At 37.3% G+C, this 17,933-nt stretch overlaps 2 protein-coding genes across 2 annotated transcripts in view; one reads left to right on the forward strand and one right to left on the reverse strand.

Moving 5' to 3' along the window:
• The window catches only part of gfra2b (GDNF family receptor alpha 2b), a 121,217-nt gene that overhangs the window by 94,481 nt on the left and 8,803 nt on the right, over positions 1 to 17,933 (forward strand). Inside the window, exons 8-9 of the mRNA XM_032569875.1 lie at positions 10,353 to 10,534; positions 16,677 to 16,724. Of these exons, the coding sequence (XP_032425766.1) occupies positions 10,353 to 10,534; positions 16,677 to 16,724 (230 nt within the window). The remainder of the gene's footprint in view (positions 1 to 10,352; positions 10,535 to 16,676; positions 16,725 to 17,933) is intronic.
• Positions 731 to 4,494, reverse strand: LOC116724293 (sterile alpha motif domain-containing protein 3-like). The gene is made up of 4 exons (XM_032569874.1): positions 3,420 to 4,494; positions 3,049 to 3,195; positions 2,695 to 2,796; positions 731 to 1,919 (listed from the first exon to the last, which is right to left on the reverse strand). Exons 1-4 carry the CDS (start codon positions 4,470 to 4,472, stop codon positions 1,614 to 1,616), a joined length of 1,608 nt encoding a protein of 535 aa, XP_032425765.1. The 5' UTR covers positions 4,473 to 4,494; the 3' UTR covers positions 731 to 1,613.

Here is a 17,933-nt window from a genome sequence, read left to right on the forward strand (position 1 = left end):
AGGTTTTCCACAGTGACCTGAATGTTACATTAACACTAGAACATGTCAGGTGCTGCACACTGAGAAAAATTTGACCAATGGTTACTTAAAAAAATTGTGGCAACAAAGTGACACGTAATATAATTGAATAGATTTTAGGTTATACAATTTTGATTAAAACGTATTGAATATGTTAACTTAACTTAACTTAAAAAAATTAAGTACATCTTAATAAAAGCAACAGCTGAAATGTGTTGGATTTAGTAATATCAAGCCAAATGATAAGTTACATTGCCAAAAAATATTTAGTAAATCCAAGTCAATTTTACAAGGAAAACTTATTTTTATTTACTAAGTATCTGAGCAAAAATGATTTAGATTTACTAAATATCTGGGGGAAATTGATTCCTATTTACTGATAATCTAGGTGAAATTAACTTATATTTATTAATTAAATGGGTGAAATTGATTTAGATTTACTAAACATCAGCATAAAAATTATTTGGATTAAGTAAATAATATAAATGATATCAACTCATATTGTAGCACATTATTGCTTAATTCAACACATTAACACTGTTGTTCTTATTTATCTGTAGCTAAAATAATTGATAAATTTTAAGTTTTTGTTTGTATCATAGGACTTTAAATCTATTCAATAATATTGAATGTCACTTTGTTGCCATAATTTTTCTGTGTCTAATTTACCCAATATCCTGACCAAACTTGAGTGGCATCAAAAAACAACAAATTACAATGCATAAAACAGCAGCAGCATTTATTTGTGCAACTTTATAAAACGTGTTTATCCAGCACCCAACAAGTGCAAAATTCCAAAATACAACAATAAAACAGAGAAGGGGCAATATATATCAGTATCAAGTCAAAAACATAGTGCCACTCTGCTCAAAGTATAGTTAACATGATTTTTTAGAACCATCACATCAACAACAATCAACTTGGACTCAGTTAAGCTTGCTTCAACAATTTATCAATCACATAAGAGTTCACTTTATGTTTAAGAGGCATGCAGAGCACAAAACAAGTATGCACATAAAACGTACCTGGGGAAAACACATGACAAGATGTGAGAGATGTGCGAGACCTTGGAGGCATAAAAACTTCCATTTTCTTTTTTTGTATGTTTATGCTACATCTTGTCACTGTGTTGGGGCCCTTGGCTCCATGACACTTATTTTCCTTTTCGAAAAATAAGTTGAAAGACAGAACTGAACAAAAACATATTATATAAAGTGCAAATGAAACACAACAAAGTTTTGCAGTCTGCAGATCATCACCCTTCAGTGGTGAAGCCTGCATGGACTCTCCAAAAAGGCAATAGTGGATGCTCTATGGTCTATAAAAGGCACAAGGGCTTATGTGACAGACCTGAACAGATCCAAAGCCATATAACAGGCCGCACTACCACATATGAGAACAAGGGGTCAGTCCTTAGAAAAAGGGTGGTTAACTGTAATGTACTGCAAGAAAAAATACACATGCAGAAATCCACTGAACTGAAAATTACCCTAATTGTAACTAACTTCACAGAGCATTTCACAAAGTTTTGCGTGTTGGTTTTCACAGTGACTTTGACTTGTCTATTCCCTTTTGTTTAGCAAGGGTCCGTTTTCTTAAGCCAGTAGTTTATTCCTGAGGCTGTTCACTTTTGGGGAGAGCTTTGAACTATCCAGCCCGAGGAGAAGTTTCTGAAACACTTCAAACGTGTATCTGAGCTCCTTTGGATAGGCAAGATTCACAGCATATGCCAACCCAACAAGCAGGGAGCAAGCCCTTGGAAAGTTACCCAGAGCAGTTAGAATTTTCACGCCGTCCACCACGATACCGATGTCTGGATCCTCTGACATGTTAGCTTTGACATTGTAGATCTTCAGGCTTTGAACAGCAAGGTCCTGTGACACACTGTCTTCATCAGCATCCTGTAATAGCAAGAACATTGTGCATATCAGACAATACAGCCAAAGGAGAAGGTTCCATTTCCCAAATTGCTTACAACTGTTTGGACAAGAAAATCTGGAGTTTGTCAGCCGTTGCTTGTAATGCACTCTATTTATGTCAGTGTTTTAGGCAAATCTGAGATAACACTAAAAAAAATGCACATAATTTAAAAATGAAAAAAAAACAACAAATATAAATCAATCATAATAATATATTATATTATTATAATATAATCAATTATACAATGATGAGCTGAACAGTTACAAATATTTCTAAATGAAGTTTCTGAAATTAAATCACATTACACTATTATTTCTTCCTGGCACTGTCTTGATGAATATCTTATTCTGCATTGCCTCAGTCTTTCTGTAAAAATGTCTTTGTATTCACAAAGCAGCGTCTTGGCCATCATTTCTTAGCTCGCTTTTAGGGACAAATTGCAAAGACTTAAAAAAAATCAAGTTATGGTTAGGTAAAGCATTCTTAGGAAAAAAATTACATAAATTACTGACAAGTTTTAAATTATGCCAGTTGGTGAAATCAAATTGAGATAGCATTCTGCACTAGCACTTAAAAATTCCTTAATGGAAAATAAAAATGTAAACACACTTAACAGAGGACAATGATATAGCTTGCCAATAACTACTGGGAGAAATACAGTTATGACTATTTTGTGATTTGACTTTCCAACAAATACCAAGTAAAAGAGATGAGAGAAATCACCTACTTTATATTTTAACATCTACTTCAACTTACATCGTACTCTTTTAAGAGTTGATCTGTAGATTCCCCAAGGTACAGCATCAAACATCGAATGATAACATCTCTGGTCATGTTGATGTCAGGATTGCTTGGAGTCTGAAACGAAAAAAATAAACACCAGGTGGTTTATATTACTGTTAATAAGCTCAAGGATCCTTCCTGTGCCGTCTTGGGGACCAGTGTAATAAAACACTACTGAAACAAATTCTCATGCGATTATTTCATATTCCATTTATAAAGAGAATCACAGGCTAACCTCCAGTAAATTTAAGTAATGATATTCCAGAAGTTTAAACACAAAATTTTGAGAATAAAATATTAGCAACCATAATGCTCAATGAAGGATACCTTGAGTAGGATAGCCTGCAATCTCAACCCCATGTTTCCGCCCTTGGAGTGGAAGAGGTTCAGAAGTCGAGGAGTATATTCATCCAGTTTGGACATGAACTTTGATTCAAGATGCACCATTGTGATTCTGTGAAACTCATCCTGGATCTGAAAGACAAATCATGAAACCAGTTTTAAAGCCTCAAATATTACAAACATACATACTGTTCTTACGACATTTTTCAAAAGCAAGAAGACGGATCAAATTTGATCTATAAAATAGATGACAGTAACGCAACACATTTTGTATCAAATAGCTAAATGCAGAATCACAAATGCAATCCTTCACATTGACTAGGAACATTTCTGATTAGCATGCACTTATAACTCACGTGAGATGTCTCAAATAGAGCGGGCCATCTGGCTTTGATGTCCCCTATACTGGGTGATTGGTTGATGATTTCGTTTCTTCTGTGTGCAAATGTTTTGGCCATTTTTTCTTTTATCAATGCGTTGTTGTCCTTTTTCTTTACTTCAGTAAGCAACTGAATCCTCTCTTGTTCTTGACTTTCTTCATCCTCTCCAGCCGGGTAAGGAGGAAGGAAATTTACCTCTGCTTTTCGAGGCTTTTTTACATTCTTTGCAGACTTCTTGTCCGCAGGGGTCTTGTGTTTCAGTGCATTGCATAACACCTCAGGAACACCGTAGCCTCTGAGTTTGGTGCGATAATTTGACATCTTGTATTTAAGGCTTTGCTGCCAGCCATAGTAACCTGCAAAGGAACCGGGTTCCTTGAGAAAAGGATATTTATTGACAAGTGCCTGAGCAACATCACTTATCTGTGAACCTGATGGATAGGCTGTATAAGTATATACAGTTTCAGCCAGTTTCTCAAGTATGTCTGCCTTGATCTTAGAGGTAGTGAGAAGTGTTCCATTCTTCTTGTAGTCCTCATTGCCTCTTTCAAGGTACATCTCAGTTTCGTATGCAAACTGTGGAATGGGGAACTGCTTTGGCCATGGCTGACAGCGTTCTGTGGTACTGCGCCCAGACAGGATAATGGTGTCCTGTGAAGAAGATGTTCCAGCAGATGACTCTGCATTTGATGCAGTTGACTCTTCAAACGATGCAGAGTCACAGTCAGTGGACTGTTGAACAAAGGAACTGTCCAAACTTTCATGAGCTGCATACAAGTTCAGAAGAATAGGAGAAGTGTGAACAACCTTTATAGTGCCTTTGTGTTTGATAAGATCACTGTTGTGAAGAGTAAAATAATCTTCAAATTCCAAGTCAAAATACTGAAGACTGAACTCAGTAGAAATCCCAAAGGTCTCCTTCACAATATTATGCAGCTCCTCCACAGTGGGCGGGATTCCTGATGGAAGGACCAACTTCTCAATTCGGTCGTCAATTATTACTCTGAGTTTTGCCTCCATCTCTGCCATCCTGACAAGAATAGACAAAAGTTAAATATATTCTTATACAGTACATGAAAAAAAACCTGTATAAAAAAATGTATAAATAAAATCTGTACTTATTTAAGTGGAACACCACACTTATAATCATAACATTAAATGTGTGTTCCATAATTATGATTATTAAATTCCTAAAATGTCAACAAAAAAGGATACTGTTGTTATATTTCCAGAACAATGGGTTTAAAAACAGATGTTATGAGATGTAAAGGTTACCATAATTTATCAAACTTACCTAAAACAAATAACAGATGTGACGTTTGAGTGTAACCAAGCGTTTTCCTCCCACACTGTATGCAGCCAAGGGGTACACATCACCAAGTTTCTGCTGCTCAACAAGAGCCATTTTCCCAGTGTTCTCTAGTTGAAAAGATCTAAGATGCTCTTCATACCATGCATCTAGTAACTTTACAATAAAATGTGCACGGTTGTTTAAAATGGCTATCTGAATAATCTCAGCAAAGTCAGGAAGTCCCCCAGTAGAGCCATACGGCAAGATCATCCCAACAGTGTACTTTGTTCCATAGCAGGTGACAGTGTTAGCTAACTGCACGGAAGACAGAAGCGGTGATGTTTCTCTTAAAGCTTCCTGTATGTCTGAATGCAGCACATCTAAAGGCACCACAGATATTTTTGTGACACACAATGGCTGTTTTCCAACATCTGTATGTAATTGGCATGCCATCATCATCTGATGTTTTGTAGCAAGGGTCACCAATATATTTTTGAAGTTCTTTGTGTGCCTCACAACTTGCTTGAAAAAGCTGTGTTTCGCTTCAAAGCGCATTGTCCATACACCAACCAGAGGCCCATACTCTGCAATCAGTGCAGGGTAATGTTCTAAATAATGGTGTTTGGGTGTCAGTGTCTCTTCAGGAAAAACTGCTAAGAATCTGTCACGATGCTCAGATATTTTAAAGTCAAGGTATGCAATAGTTTCAACTGTATGAACAGGGGCAACCACCAATTCAACTATGTCTTTTAAAGTCAGAAGAACCTGCCAGGCAGCATCATCCTCAGGTACCCGTGAACCAACAATGACTGGCAACAACCGTATTAGGGCCCAATTTTCATGGGCATTTCCTCCTATCGTTCTGCGACGAATGTAGTTTTGAGGGACTGCTTGAGGGCTGTTGGCTTTGTCTGAGCCCTTATAGGGAAAACGTGTGATTAACTCGTTGAGTTCAGTCAAATTAAAGTACTTCTTCTTGGTGAAAGTCTGAAAACACAATGCTAGTTCTCTTGGGACTATTCCTTCAAAAAGGTCATGTAGTGCATCTGGTGGATACCCAGACACAAAATGAAAGTGATTCAGTTTATCAGTCAATGGACACGACCGCTTAACGCCAAAGCAATGGGTTAAATTTGGATTTTCTCTCACAGTTTGCACATGCAAACTATGGTCCTTCTTTGTCCGAGGTGGAAACACTCCAGTCCGCACTTCGTGTGTCTGGTACTCTGAAGAATGTCCAAGACAAAATCTACAGATGTACGGCCCCGTGAAACTTTCAACTAGTCCACTAATTGAATGTGCACCGAGATTATCGGCTACAACACAGTGTACAGTTCCTTTAACTCTTTTTCCAACACTGGAAATGAAAATCCCGTCCTGTTCTAGAGTGGCAAGATCTTTCAAGAGGGGTTCCAAAACTGCTTTGTATTCAAACTGTTTGACATCAACAGCTTTGCAAAGTAAAGCTAGGTGTATCGACGTTAATGCAGACTGCAACTGGAAAGGTACATTTGCCAAAATCCAATAAACGGCTGTTATTTTGTGTTTTTTTTTTTAAGTTCCTAGTGGGTTGCACACCTCAAAGTCATCGACATAAAGGATTATAGAGAGTTTTGTCTCTTCTCCAGCATAGAAGGCATTTTGCTTGAAAAGTTTGCCATCAAAAGTTGACGTAATATATCCAGTACTGTTTAAATGTCTGGATGAGATTCCCTCTGCAATGTGTTTATTCTTCAAAACCTTCTGCAAAGTCTCGAGAATAGGTACATATTGAAAGGTCTTGTTCTTTTGGGAATCAAGAATATATTCAACAGGATCAACACACTGGAAATGCTCCTTAAAATACCTTCTTCTCTTAAAAGCTGAACCAAGTGGACCACCTACAGCAAGTGCTGTACTAATGGGATGGAAGTTGCACAACTGTTCTGCCAAGTCTGTTATGATGGCCTGGTCAACAATGCTCTTATTTAACTTCAATGTTGAATCAAGTATATCTCCAACAACTTCAACAGATGCTGAAGATGAAATGAACTGAAGGTCTTCAACCAAGGCATCAATGCACTTCACTGAGGCATTATAGACACTTTCTAGCTTCAGCAGAAGTAAACCGATTCTTTGAAGAACCAAGTATGAAGCACTTTCCTTATCACAATCTAAACTTGTGCCCTCATTATCACTGGCCTCTAATGAATCAGAATGGTCAACAATCTGATCGTGGTGACTCTCATACACACCTTGCTTAAAATCGCTCGAAGAATAGGATTTGTGTGCTCTACTTTTGTGTTTCAAAAATGTATTGTATATATTTGTCCGAAAGCTGCATCCTTCAAATACACAAAAGACAGTTTCGTGGCTCTTCAGGTGATTTCCTATATGCTGAAAGTAGTCCCTCTCTGTAGAACAACTAGCACTGCAAACTAAACACTTAAAAGCAGAGATGATTCCTGGCTGTATACTGACATGAGCTGTATGATACCTGGACAAATGTGTGCGAAGGGCACCCTGTGTTTTAAATGTGCAAGGACAACTGTCATATAGACATGGCTGGGTTTGCCCACGACCAAATGTTGCGTGTTGTAGTCTGTAATGTTTTAGTAGATTCCCCTTTGTTGCAGACAAAGACTTGCAGATCTTACACTGCCACCCCATAGGCCAGAACCTAAGACAATAAGAAAAAAAGGTGTTTTTAAATTAGTGTATAAATAGTAGCCTACGTCACTAATAGATCTAGTAATTAAATAATGTGCCAGGGCTGAACAATTAATCAAAATTTGATCAAAATTGCAATACAGCCTACTGCGATTTTCAAATCACAGGAGGTACAATATTTCTTAAATCTTAAAAAAATGATTTTAAATGAAATGTTCTGCTGCAAAGATGTCCTGGCCTACACATCATAATCTAGAGACTTAAAAAAAAACATCCGTTACACATCCCTGCAAGAATCGTGCCATAATCATCTTAATATTTTCAATGAAAATAAGAAAACAATTATACAAAATTATATTTCCCTCAGAAATTGCAAATCATTTCGCAACTGTAATGTCACTGAAAAGATCATCACAATTAAGTATTTTTTCAAAATCATCCAGCTCTATAATATACCAACTATGGATGAATACCTCATCCAATCCCACTTCAAAAAATGAACTATCGTTTTAAGATGTTAGACAAAAATATGAAACAGATTTTAAAGTAATATGCACATCAACAAATGCAAAACAATAAATATTAAAATCAAAGATGCCCAAAACGGACTAACGAAACATTTCTCTCACTCTCTCTGTGGCAGATCAGAGTCAGTACGAAGCTCTACGTACTGATTTCAACCCAACATTCACAGACGCACCTCACTGTAACTGTTTATCTGTCAGTGTGAGCTGCAACCACAGTTTGAAAGCATAACGTTTTTCCGAGAAAACAGGAAAAAACGAGGAAGCCGTTTGTGCCATCTGAATGTAACTAACGTAACGTTAATGGAGAGCCTCAGTGAGAGCCGGTGAACTTGGGTTTAGCAAAACACCAGCCTTTGTGCTCAAAACACAATAACAGACTTTCGATGAAAATAACGCCAAATTAAAAGAAGAAAGAAGAAACAGCGCACTTTGTCTCAAAATGTAACTATGCAAAACGGCTTCCGAAATGTGTAACGTTATAAAAACTGATTAGAAATCTGCTTTTAACATGCTACTTGAGTAAAAATGTTACTTGAGTACATTTTAATTGTAAAAACTAAATGCAGTAACTTTAAACGATTAGCCTTCTCACCGTTGAAAACAACGTCTGTTCCTCCATTATGGTGCCAAACATGCTAGCTAGCTTGTTAAGGTGGGGGAGGGGGAGCTTGGGCTGAGGCCAAAAAACTCAATTAAATAAAAGAGTAGCTTGTATTCTACGGCCACTATATAACGGTATGACGTTAGTCACATTAAATTGTGACATTGAGACTACTTTTTCAATCATTGCAATGCATTTAGTCAAATCAAAGACGACATAGATTGACTTCGAATAACTTAATTGACTTGCTGTACAGTAAAGTTGCTATGTTTGGTAATTTGCAGTAACTTAAGACAATGTTTAACTGCTACAGACACTTGAATTGTTTAACTAAGAACAATTAAAACATGTCTTACCTTTAAGCAAACGGTAGTCCATGAAATGCCAAGCAGACTCGGTGTTCCTGTGATGAAAATGCCTTGGGCGGAAAAATCAAGGCCTCCCAAATGAGTAAAATTTATCAATTTTCTGCACTTTTGACTTTACCAATGAAAATAAATAAATTCTACTTATTGTTTTTCTGCTGATTTTATTTAAATAAAAACAGAGTAAAATGCAATTAAAAAAATGTTCAAATTTGGTTAATTCAGCTCAGTGAGATTCCAAACTGCACACAGTCTTTTTTATTATGTATAGTTTGCTCTTATTTATTTAGTAAATATTAATTAACCCTGATCACAGTTTTTTCAGTGCAGAGAGATGTGTTCTAATGCAATATTAACTTTATCTCAGAGGACTGTGATCATCAATCTTTCACTGAGCTCTTTAAAGTAGGTCACAAAGTGTTTTCTGCACCAGCCTTTGGATTCCACAGCCTTAAATTAGCTGAAGGAATACCTTTACCTCATGCTTGCTACTGTATCGGTTGCAGTTCAGTGATTTTGGTGTAAGTTCATGTATGAATTAATTCACTGTATATCACAGCTACTACAGTTGAAACCAGAAGTTTGCAAACACCATAAAAAAACGCACGTCTTTCTCACTGTCTGAAGTTAAATCAGACCAATCTTCACTTGGTTCAGGTCAGCTAGAATTATCACAATTATTTCAGTTTGCTAAATGCCAGAAAACATTTTCCTTTAACTTTCTTTAAATTCAGAAGTTTACATACGTTCGGTCAGGGATAATATTCTTATGAACTGCATTACTTGAGTCAAATCTTTTTGGTTTCATTTCATAAACCTCTCATAGATTAACTGACACATTTAAGTCAATTTGGACAGACTGCTGTGCATGTAAGGGTAAATGTAATGTGCAACAATGAATAAAAATCTCATAATTTGTTTCAGTTTAAATATGAAATGTTCTTTCATATTGCCATCTAAAGTATCTCCAAAGAACATCATAGATGTATCTCAGACAGGAACTGCAACTAAAAGTCTTTAATGTTGCATGATGCGAGATAATCTCTTCTTTTATTTGATTTAATCTAAGTAGCACAAACAACAGATTCTTGTGTCTGAATGTGGCCTTTTCGATTTTGATTTGCATTAATCTCCACATCATTAGTCTGAGTTAACATGTTGTTTATTTCCAATGACTGATTGGGTAAAAAGTTTAAATCAGTTTAAACTTTTTTGACTTTTTTGGGTTTTCTGTCTAAATAGATAAAATTCTTGGAAAGGATTAGTAATGAAAGCTTTCTGATGGCTGTCTGTGTGTGAAATAGAGGCTGGAAGTGACGCGTTCAATGTGTCACGGAGAGCAAACAGTCATTTTATTGTCACAGTGATGTGGCTTTTAGCATGAACAAGAAGTGATGAAAGAATATTTGTGGTGCAAATCTGAGTGTCTAATACGGCCAAAGCTTTCTGAGCACCTCTCTCTGTTTGGCCTCTTAGAAAATGCCATCCTGTCATTTGGTTATGGATCTGAAGGAGCCACTCCTCCTGTAACCGAGCAACCGTCCACTTTCCTGCCACCTGATCAGCCCATCATCTCCAAACCGGCTCCCTCTCTGCACGGCAAGGCCATCAAGCCCGTAGACACTGCCTGCATATTCTCCACATGTGCCAACCTGCAGGTGAGTAAAGAAGCTCATCTGATGCATCCAAAGCTTGGAGACCAATCAGTGGTGAAATCAGGAGGATCTTTTTCCTCTCTGCACTGCTCTCATAAGGAGTCACCACAGCTTGTTAGTGTTCTATCATCAGACAAAGAACACTTTAACTTCGCAGGATGTACCATTTATTTGACTACAGTAATGCCCAAATGAAGAGGCACGAGAAAAATTTCCAGCAGCTCCATATGAAATAAGAGTTGAAGGTTCCTGTGAATCTTAAACTCTATGTATGGAGTTGTGGTGCGTTCACACCCAACACGTTTTGAGTGTCTGACGCGTCTGATTTATACATTCAAAGTCTATGTGGAGGCACGTTTCCAATGCGTCCGACGTTTCACATTGACTTTGAATGTATACCAGATGCCTGATGCTCAAAACGTGTTTGGTGCAAACGCACCTTTAGGATGACCCAATCAAGAGTTCTTGACTCAAATGTGAGGCTTTCGCTCTGACAGTGGAAGGCTGGCATACATCAAGTTATGAACAAAATGGCTGAAAAAAAAAAGTCAAAGGGTTAAAGTGGCCTAGTCAAAGTATTGTCCTTTAGGCTGATTTAACGGATAAGGAGTGTCCGTCCACTCTTGTAAACATCAATAAATAGCAATAAAAAAATTTTGTGGTTCCAAATTTTTCTATAATATTGTAAGAGGGTGTTTTTTTCATTAAAAAATACTGTTACTGCAGCACTATAAGTTGCCTATTCAGTGAAATATGACACCCATAATAAATCCTGTGTTGCTGGTCTGAGATCACATATTGACATTAATACACCTACACGGGAGCAGACATTGTTTTCTGATTCTCAAAACCTTGGAACCAAATAAATGAAACGGCTTATTTTTATTCTTTACAATAAGTTCTGATAACAACCTCGGTGTCCAAGAGGCAGGCTCACAAAGCGGGTTCATTTGCTGGTCTAAATCAGGTTTACACTATTCTACACTATTTGCTCAAGAGATTAGAAAAAGAAGAAGCGTGTCTGTGTATTAGTTGAACAGGCTCCTCTGATGGTCTTGTAAAAGTCCTCTTGATGCATGCAAATCAAATTCTTTTTTTCTTTTTTTTTTTTACCTCCGGCTCTCAAATATCCTTTTGTCCACAGCAGATTGATTTGGAAGGGGCTCCCCCCTGTGGGCTCGTCATTAATATTTCACAAAGATCTGATCATGAAGTTGAATTGGGTGAACCTGAAATAGAATATGAAAAGAACACCGACTCCTCAGTTCATGATGTCATTGTCCTCAGTAATTTAGAGCGGAGGATTCTTCACCACACACTATTAAGATAATCATTTTCATTCTCATTTCTTAGAACAAGAGTCTTATGGTTGTCTGATGTTTCTTGTCTGATATTTGTTTTCTCAGGAAAAGATCCATAGTGAGTTTGAGGCTCAACTACTAACAATTCATTCACAAACATTAACTTATAAAGCTTATGCAGACTAAATTGTCCTCATTACTTTAAAAGTGTTTAAAGCCTACAGTAATCATTTACTGGGTTTGCAGTCGGTGTAAGTACAGTTCCAGGCAGAGTGTCAATGCAGTGGCTGTTGGCTTTCTGAAATGAGTTTTAAAGCAGAACCCATCATCTTTTTAAAAGTGAAGGTCATTTCAAAGGCTTAAAGGCCTTACCTCACTGCTGTGCACTTCTTTCTATGTTCTGTGATTTTGTGACAAAAAATAAGATATTGACTTTAGATATACAGTTAGTGTGTGGGTTTCTAAGAAAGTCAATAAATAGAGCGCAGGGAATGGCAGGGAATCAAAAGTAGCTGGTCTCTTGCCCAAGGTCACCAAAAGAGGGCAGTGTAGTTGAAGGAAGACTGCCGTGCATGTTGCAGCTTACTGGCTGTCTGCCATTAATGTCTGTCAGTAATGAAGGCAACTATTCCTACTGTTGCCTGGATACACCAGTGGCTGTATGAGAAACCCATGAAGATGGAGCTAACTAATCAGCTGACTCATCAGAATCAACTCGGATACGTAGCTAAACCCAGACAGCTCCCTGTGCTTAGAAAGAAGGTTCTGTTCTGCAGCAGCATTATTTTCCAAATATCAAAGCATGAATGTTTTCACCATCTGGCTAAAAATATAATTAGGAAAAGTGTCTTTAGCATGCTTAAGTTTGTTCAAACTCAAATGTAAGATTTTTTTCCTGCTCAATTATATTTGTTTTCTTATTATAAATTATTATTATTATAAACTGTTCAGTGATTTATAAACAGTATTTTAAAGTCTATTCTCTCAGTGGAAGGACTTAGAACTGGGTGATGTTTTCTATCCTCCTGGTTTTAGTCAGATCTCCAGCAACAGCATTCTGGATCAGCTGCAGCTGTCTGAAGTGTGGCTGAGCTAACTTCTAGGATTTTGCACTACCATAAGCAATGAAATGCTGTCCCTCTGGCTGGTTTCCATTTGGGACAGCTTCCTGGTGTGTTGGCAAATATGTAGGAAGATATATATTATGTAAAATATTGTATTGCTTTTCCTCATATCGGTTACGTACTGAGATACTAGAAAGCAGCATCAAAATGTGATCCCATGCTTCAGAAGCAGTTGTGGTTTCAAGCGTTGTGCTCCAGGTTAATCTGAAATTCTCCATTCTCTTTCTTTAGGGCTTGTAGTTGAGTATAGAATCTTGACACAAATCTTCCATGTTTATGACAATCAACAATAGTTTTTTCAAGTAAATAACACTTTTCAGGATTCAGTTGACTGATTTTAGGCGTAATGCATATTCCTAGATAGCTTAATCGAGTAGGAGCCCATCGAAATGGTTTGATGAATGCTGGTTTTCTCGGCTCACAGGCACTTAAAGGCATTTCTGATTTTCTGTAATTCAACGTATAACCACATATTTTACCAAATTTGTTGATACAGTCATTTGCGGCCATTATAGACTTTACATATAGAGAGACCCACTAAACACTCAACAACACTAGAACTGTGTTCTGCATGCAAGGCGCCTCATAGAGCATTCAACAGTCACAGACTTTGTACCCTGAATTTTACAAAGACACTGAAAACATTTTTTAATGTTTAAATATTTAAATAAATAAATATCGGGAATGAAAAATGAAAAATATTGTAAAGATGTCAGACAGACTCACTATATGACGGGATTGATTTCCTGACCCATGTTACAAAATGCTACTTTTTTATTTTTGGACTGTTGCATCCAAACTACTGCAAGCCTTTTTCTCGTGTTTTTTTTCCCTGTAAAGTAGAAACATCCTGGTTCTGGAAAATGAGGAATTATTTGCTTTGGCTGTGATTTACATAAATATAGATATGGCTGGGGTTTCTCCTAAATGCGTGGATGATGCCTCATTTAAACAGGAGCAAACTGCATCAGAATGGAGAGAGGCTGTTCACTTGGGAGAGCTTTTTTTGGAGCAGATCTGGTTATAGAATTGGGTTTCCCATAATTTAGCTAATAGCTTTGTGCATCTGAGATTCTGTCAGAATTGATTCATAAAATACCAAATTATACTCTTCATGTTACATTCACCGTTAAGCTTAAAAAAAATCTGTTAAGAGTTTTTGGATGTAATGAGGCTAACAGCACATCTGACTGTGTGTTTTGTCTCTGTGTTGTGTTTTGGTGGGCAGGAGCTGAGATGTCTGTGTCTCTGTCCCACAGCTCACAGCTCATACTCTGTTCTTGTTTTGCTCGTCTAAATTCAGCCCTGCCTCCAGGTCGATGGCGTTTCCTTTTCTGTCCAGCCTGTTGACATCGTGGAGCACAGAGGTGCCAGAGGCTGGTCCTGCATAAAGTTTGTTTTTATTGTTTTTACCTGCCTTCAGCTGACATCACCAAGATGCAGCTCTACATCCTAATGGCACTGAGTCCCATTTACAAAGAATATAATAATACAGTAATATGTTTTTATGAAAAATAACTCTGTTTATTTTATAAATAGAAAAGAATAGTTGACAGATAAATGTAAATATGAATATTACTTCTTTAACACCCAGTCAGTCATGAAGGATACCCCCTCATACTGAACCCGGTTCTGGTTCTGCTGCAGGTTTCTGCACTGTTTGATAGGTAGAATCAATTGGAATGTATATGTGATTGAATTGAAATCACTTTTTTGTAAAGTGCAAAGACGACATTTGCTGTGAATTGGTGCTGTAGAAATAAAATACAATGAAGTGAACTGCTCATAGCTTCTCTCATGTCTTTGGGGCCTCATTATGGAAATAATATATTGTGTTTTCCTTAACTTAAAGTCTCTTTAACCATGAAAACTGAGGGCTGTGTCTGTATGCCTGGTTTGCATGAACTCAGTGTTGGTTTGGGAAGGCTCCAGTCATAAAGCCAATCTGGACCTCGGCTGGTTGGAGGCGTGGCAGAGAAAAACAGAAACACTGAAAAGGAGAATGTTTTTTGCCATCCGCGAATTCTCAGTATAATCACTTTAGAAAAATAAAAGTGCAGACATTTTTTATATTTTATTTGTGTTTGAATAAAATCTGAAATGTATCTAAGAGAACCATCAAGATGGTTGGACTTTGAGATTAAACAACTTAATTATGTTTAAAAGTGTGTGAACATTACTGATTTATTATTTTTTTTTACCAAATTATGTGTCAGCAACACATGGGAGGGAAGCTAATAGATAATATGTGATGATTTGATGGTAACTAAGGCATGATGTAATTTACCAGCACTAAAAACCTTCAAAGACCTTATCTAATGAAAAAATGAAAAACAATGCAAAGAATGTCAACCAGTTAATGGCTTTCCTGTTGTCACTTCTGGCCTGTCTTAGTCTGCAGCGCGGCATGAACAGGGCGAGCAATCACAGCAACACTTTTCTGAAAAGTTCTTATGTTTTCAACTTGAAGCTTTAGAAGTGACTGTAACTAGAAGTCCTTGTTTTAAAAACACGGTGAATGCTGGGATTTTTCTCCTTGTGCTCACATTCACCTCAAGAAAATGTCCTGACTGAGAAAGAAACACTGGTACTCACTCAGGAGGAAAAAAACTACTTAGAAAAAATTTCTTTTTCATCGAAACCATTTTTCTTTTCACCTGATTCTTCATTTTTCTGAAGTTCTGCCATTTTTTCTTCTGTCCTCTTTTCTCTGGGCATCATCTCCTAAATATAAAATAATTCATTTATATGGCATGTTTAAATTTACGACAATAAGAATCACTGTTACTAATGTCACCAGAAGAGTTAAGCTCAGGCGGCCTGATAAAGCAGTGTGTTTATCTATTTGTCATCATCATGCAAAAACTGTTTGGATATTAAGCTAGGATCAAGTATGTGCTACCATAAAGAGCATCTGATCTGTCTCTGATTCAATACATCGGTGTTGTGACCCACTGATACACAGGCTTTATGAGGAGTGTGTGGATGTGCCCACTGCTGTGCCTGATGCTCCACAGACCCTCATAGCTCCACCATCTCATTCTGACTTAAACGCTCCTGATATGTGTTTCATGGTTGGATGCAGCATGCCTGCTGCTGTTGTTTACACTGCTGTGCACAATGTGAGACTCACACAACTCTGCTATTTCTTCTGCTAATCTTTAGAATGAAGCTATGTTCTCCTATATTGTGGACTAATAAAATAAAATATAGAGTTCCAAGCCAAAGGAACCAAGCGCATGGCCCATGCAGGCAAGGCCGTAGGTTCCCCTGGACTGGCAGACTGGTGTGGTGGTCCCTCTAATCAAAACGAGCGTGTTCCAACTACAGGGGGATCACACTCTTAAGCCTCCCTGGTAAGGTCTAGTCTGGGGTTCTGGAGAAGAGGGACCGTCGGATAGTTGAAGCTCAGTTTCAGAAAGAGCAGTGTTGTGGACGCAGGTTTGTAACAAGACAAAAGGTTAAAAGAGTACAGTTCATTAGCTGGGACTTACAACATGAAAAGGTAATGTTAAGTATTCCAAGAGTAAAAGAAGAAAAAAGCTTGAATTAGCAATTGTATTGTTAAAAAAACATTATTCTTTTAAAGTAAATATGATTTAGACATGACTGTCTTTGGTCATTTGCAGACCAAAGACAGTCATGCAGATGAACTTCATGCTAGTCTCTGATAGACCTGGATGGACAGTGAGTGTGTCTGTGTGTTCTGATGTTTTTCAGGATGGAGGTCAGAAGTGCATACCCTCTGAAGACTATGAGTGTGAGGAGGTGAGTCGCTGATTCATCCCCTCAACCTGATAACACATAATTATGGCTCCAACATGCTTTATGATAATGCATAAATTAAGAAAACACCTTATTAGTCTCTGGTCACACACAGACAACGCTGATTTCTAATTTTTATTGATATATTATGAGCTGTCTCTGCTCATTTTGACAGCTTGCTTTCAAATATGTTCTATTTATTTTTAAGCTATCCTTAAATTTAACAAATTAAATCTAATTGATTTTTAAGAATAAAACTGAACTGTGATGGACTGGCAACCTGTCCAGGGTGACCCCGCCTCTCGCCTGCTGACAGCTGGATAGAGGCATCAGCACCCTTCCTGACCATAATGGGATAGGGGTGTAAGCAAATGAATGGATGAATGAATAAAACTGAAATATTAGTAATTAATAAAATGACAATGCAGTTAGCATATTTAGGAACCAGGTGTTATATGAGCAATTGGGAATAAGGTGAAATTAGCTCTAAAAGCCAACAAACATCATTTGCTAGTTGTTCAAGCAATCAATTTATATTGCAAAGCAAAATAATTTCTTTAATAGAACAATGTTTCAAAAAGCTTTTGCTAAAATTAGAATTCTATAACATCTGACAATTGATTCTGTTAATGATGTGTTAACAAGCCATCACAGCAGAGGATTGAATGGCAGTATGGACTACCAAGATGGCCGGGAAAAATGTGTATGGAGTCACAACATGGCGGACAGACATGTGGCGTTGTGATGTCAGATCTGGAAATAACTGCTCAGCTAACATCAACAAAAAAATATTGACTGTGATGCCAGTAAGCAACCCCTCCATCCACACACAAATACAAATTCATGAGTGCTGGGATCATGCTATGGTCGACTGTGGCATGAACAGCTATGTTAGCAAGAGCAGAGTTTTAGCATTCCCAGGAATCTAGCGTTAGCAGCAAGAACAAACAATTACCATCTTGACTGCTTCTAATGACTATGCAGTTATTTATGTGGGTAAGCAATCAAGTCACATCAGAATAAACTAATGTTGGTGGTGGAAAGTGACTCTTCACCAGTGATCATCATTCCTAAGCAGAGTTTATGATGCTACAAGCTTCCAGCTAATTCACAGCAGAACAAAACCAATCAAAACTTAATGAATATTAATTGTTTTCTGATAGGTATTTTGTTTACCTAAATACAAAGAAAGAACCACAGACAACATTTATG

The sequence above is a fragment of the Xiphophorus hellerii genome, chromosome 8 (genome assembly GCF_003331165.1).
Source record: "Xiphophorus hellerii strain 12219 chromosome 8, Xiphophorus_hellerii-4.1, whole genome shotgun sequence".
NCBI classification, from domain to species: domain Eukaryota; kingdom Metazoa; phylum Chordata; class Actinopteri; order Cyprinodontiformes; family Poeciliidae; genus Xiphophorus; species Xiphophorus hellerii.

Excerpts from the sequence above, each read along its gene's own strand:
- LOC116724293 (XM_032569874.1), bottom strand. The coding sequence starts at position 4,472 with ATGGCAGAGATGGAGGCAAAACTCAGAGTAATAATTGACGACCGAATT. Across the intron at positions 2,797-3,048 it reads TGCAGGCTATCCTACTCAAG|ACTCCAAGCAATCCTGACAT; the intron begins GTATCCTTCATT and ends TTTTCGTTTCAG. Across the intron at positions 1,920-2,694 it reads AACTCTTAAAAGAGTACGAT|GATGCTGATGAAGACAGTGT; the intron begins GTAAGTTGAAGT and ends TTGCTATTACAG.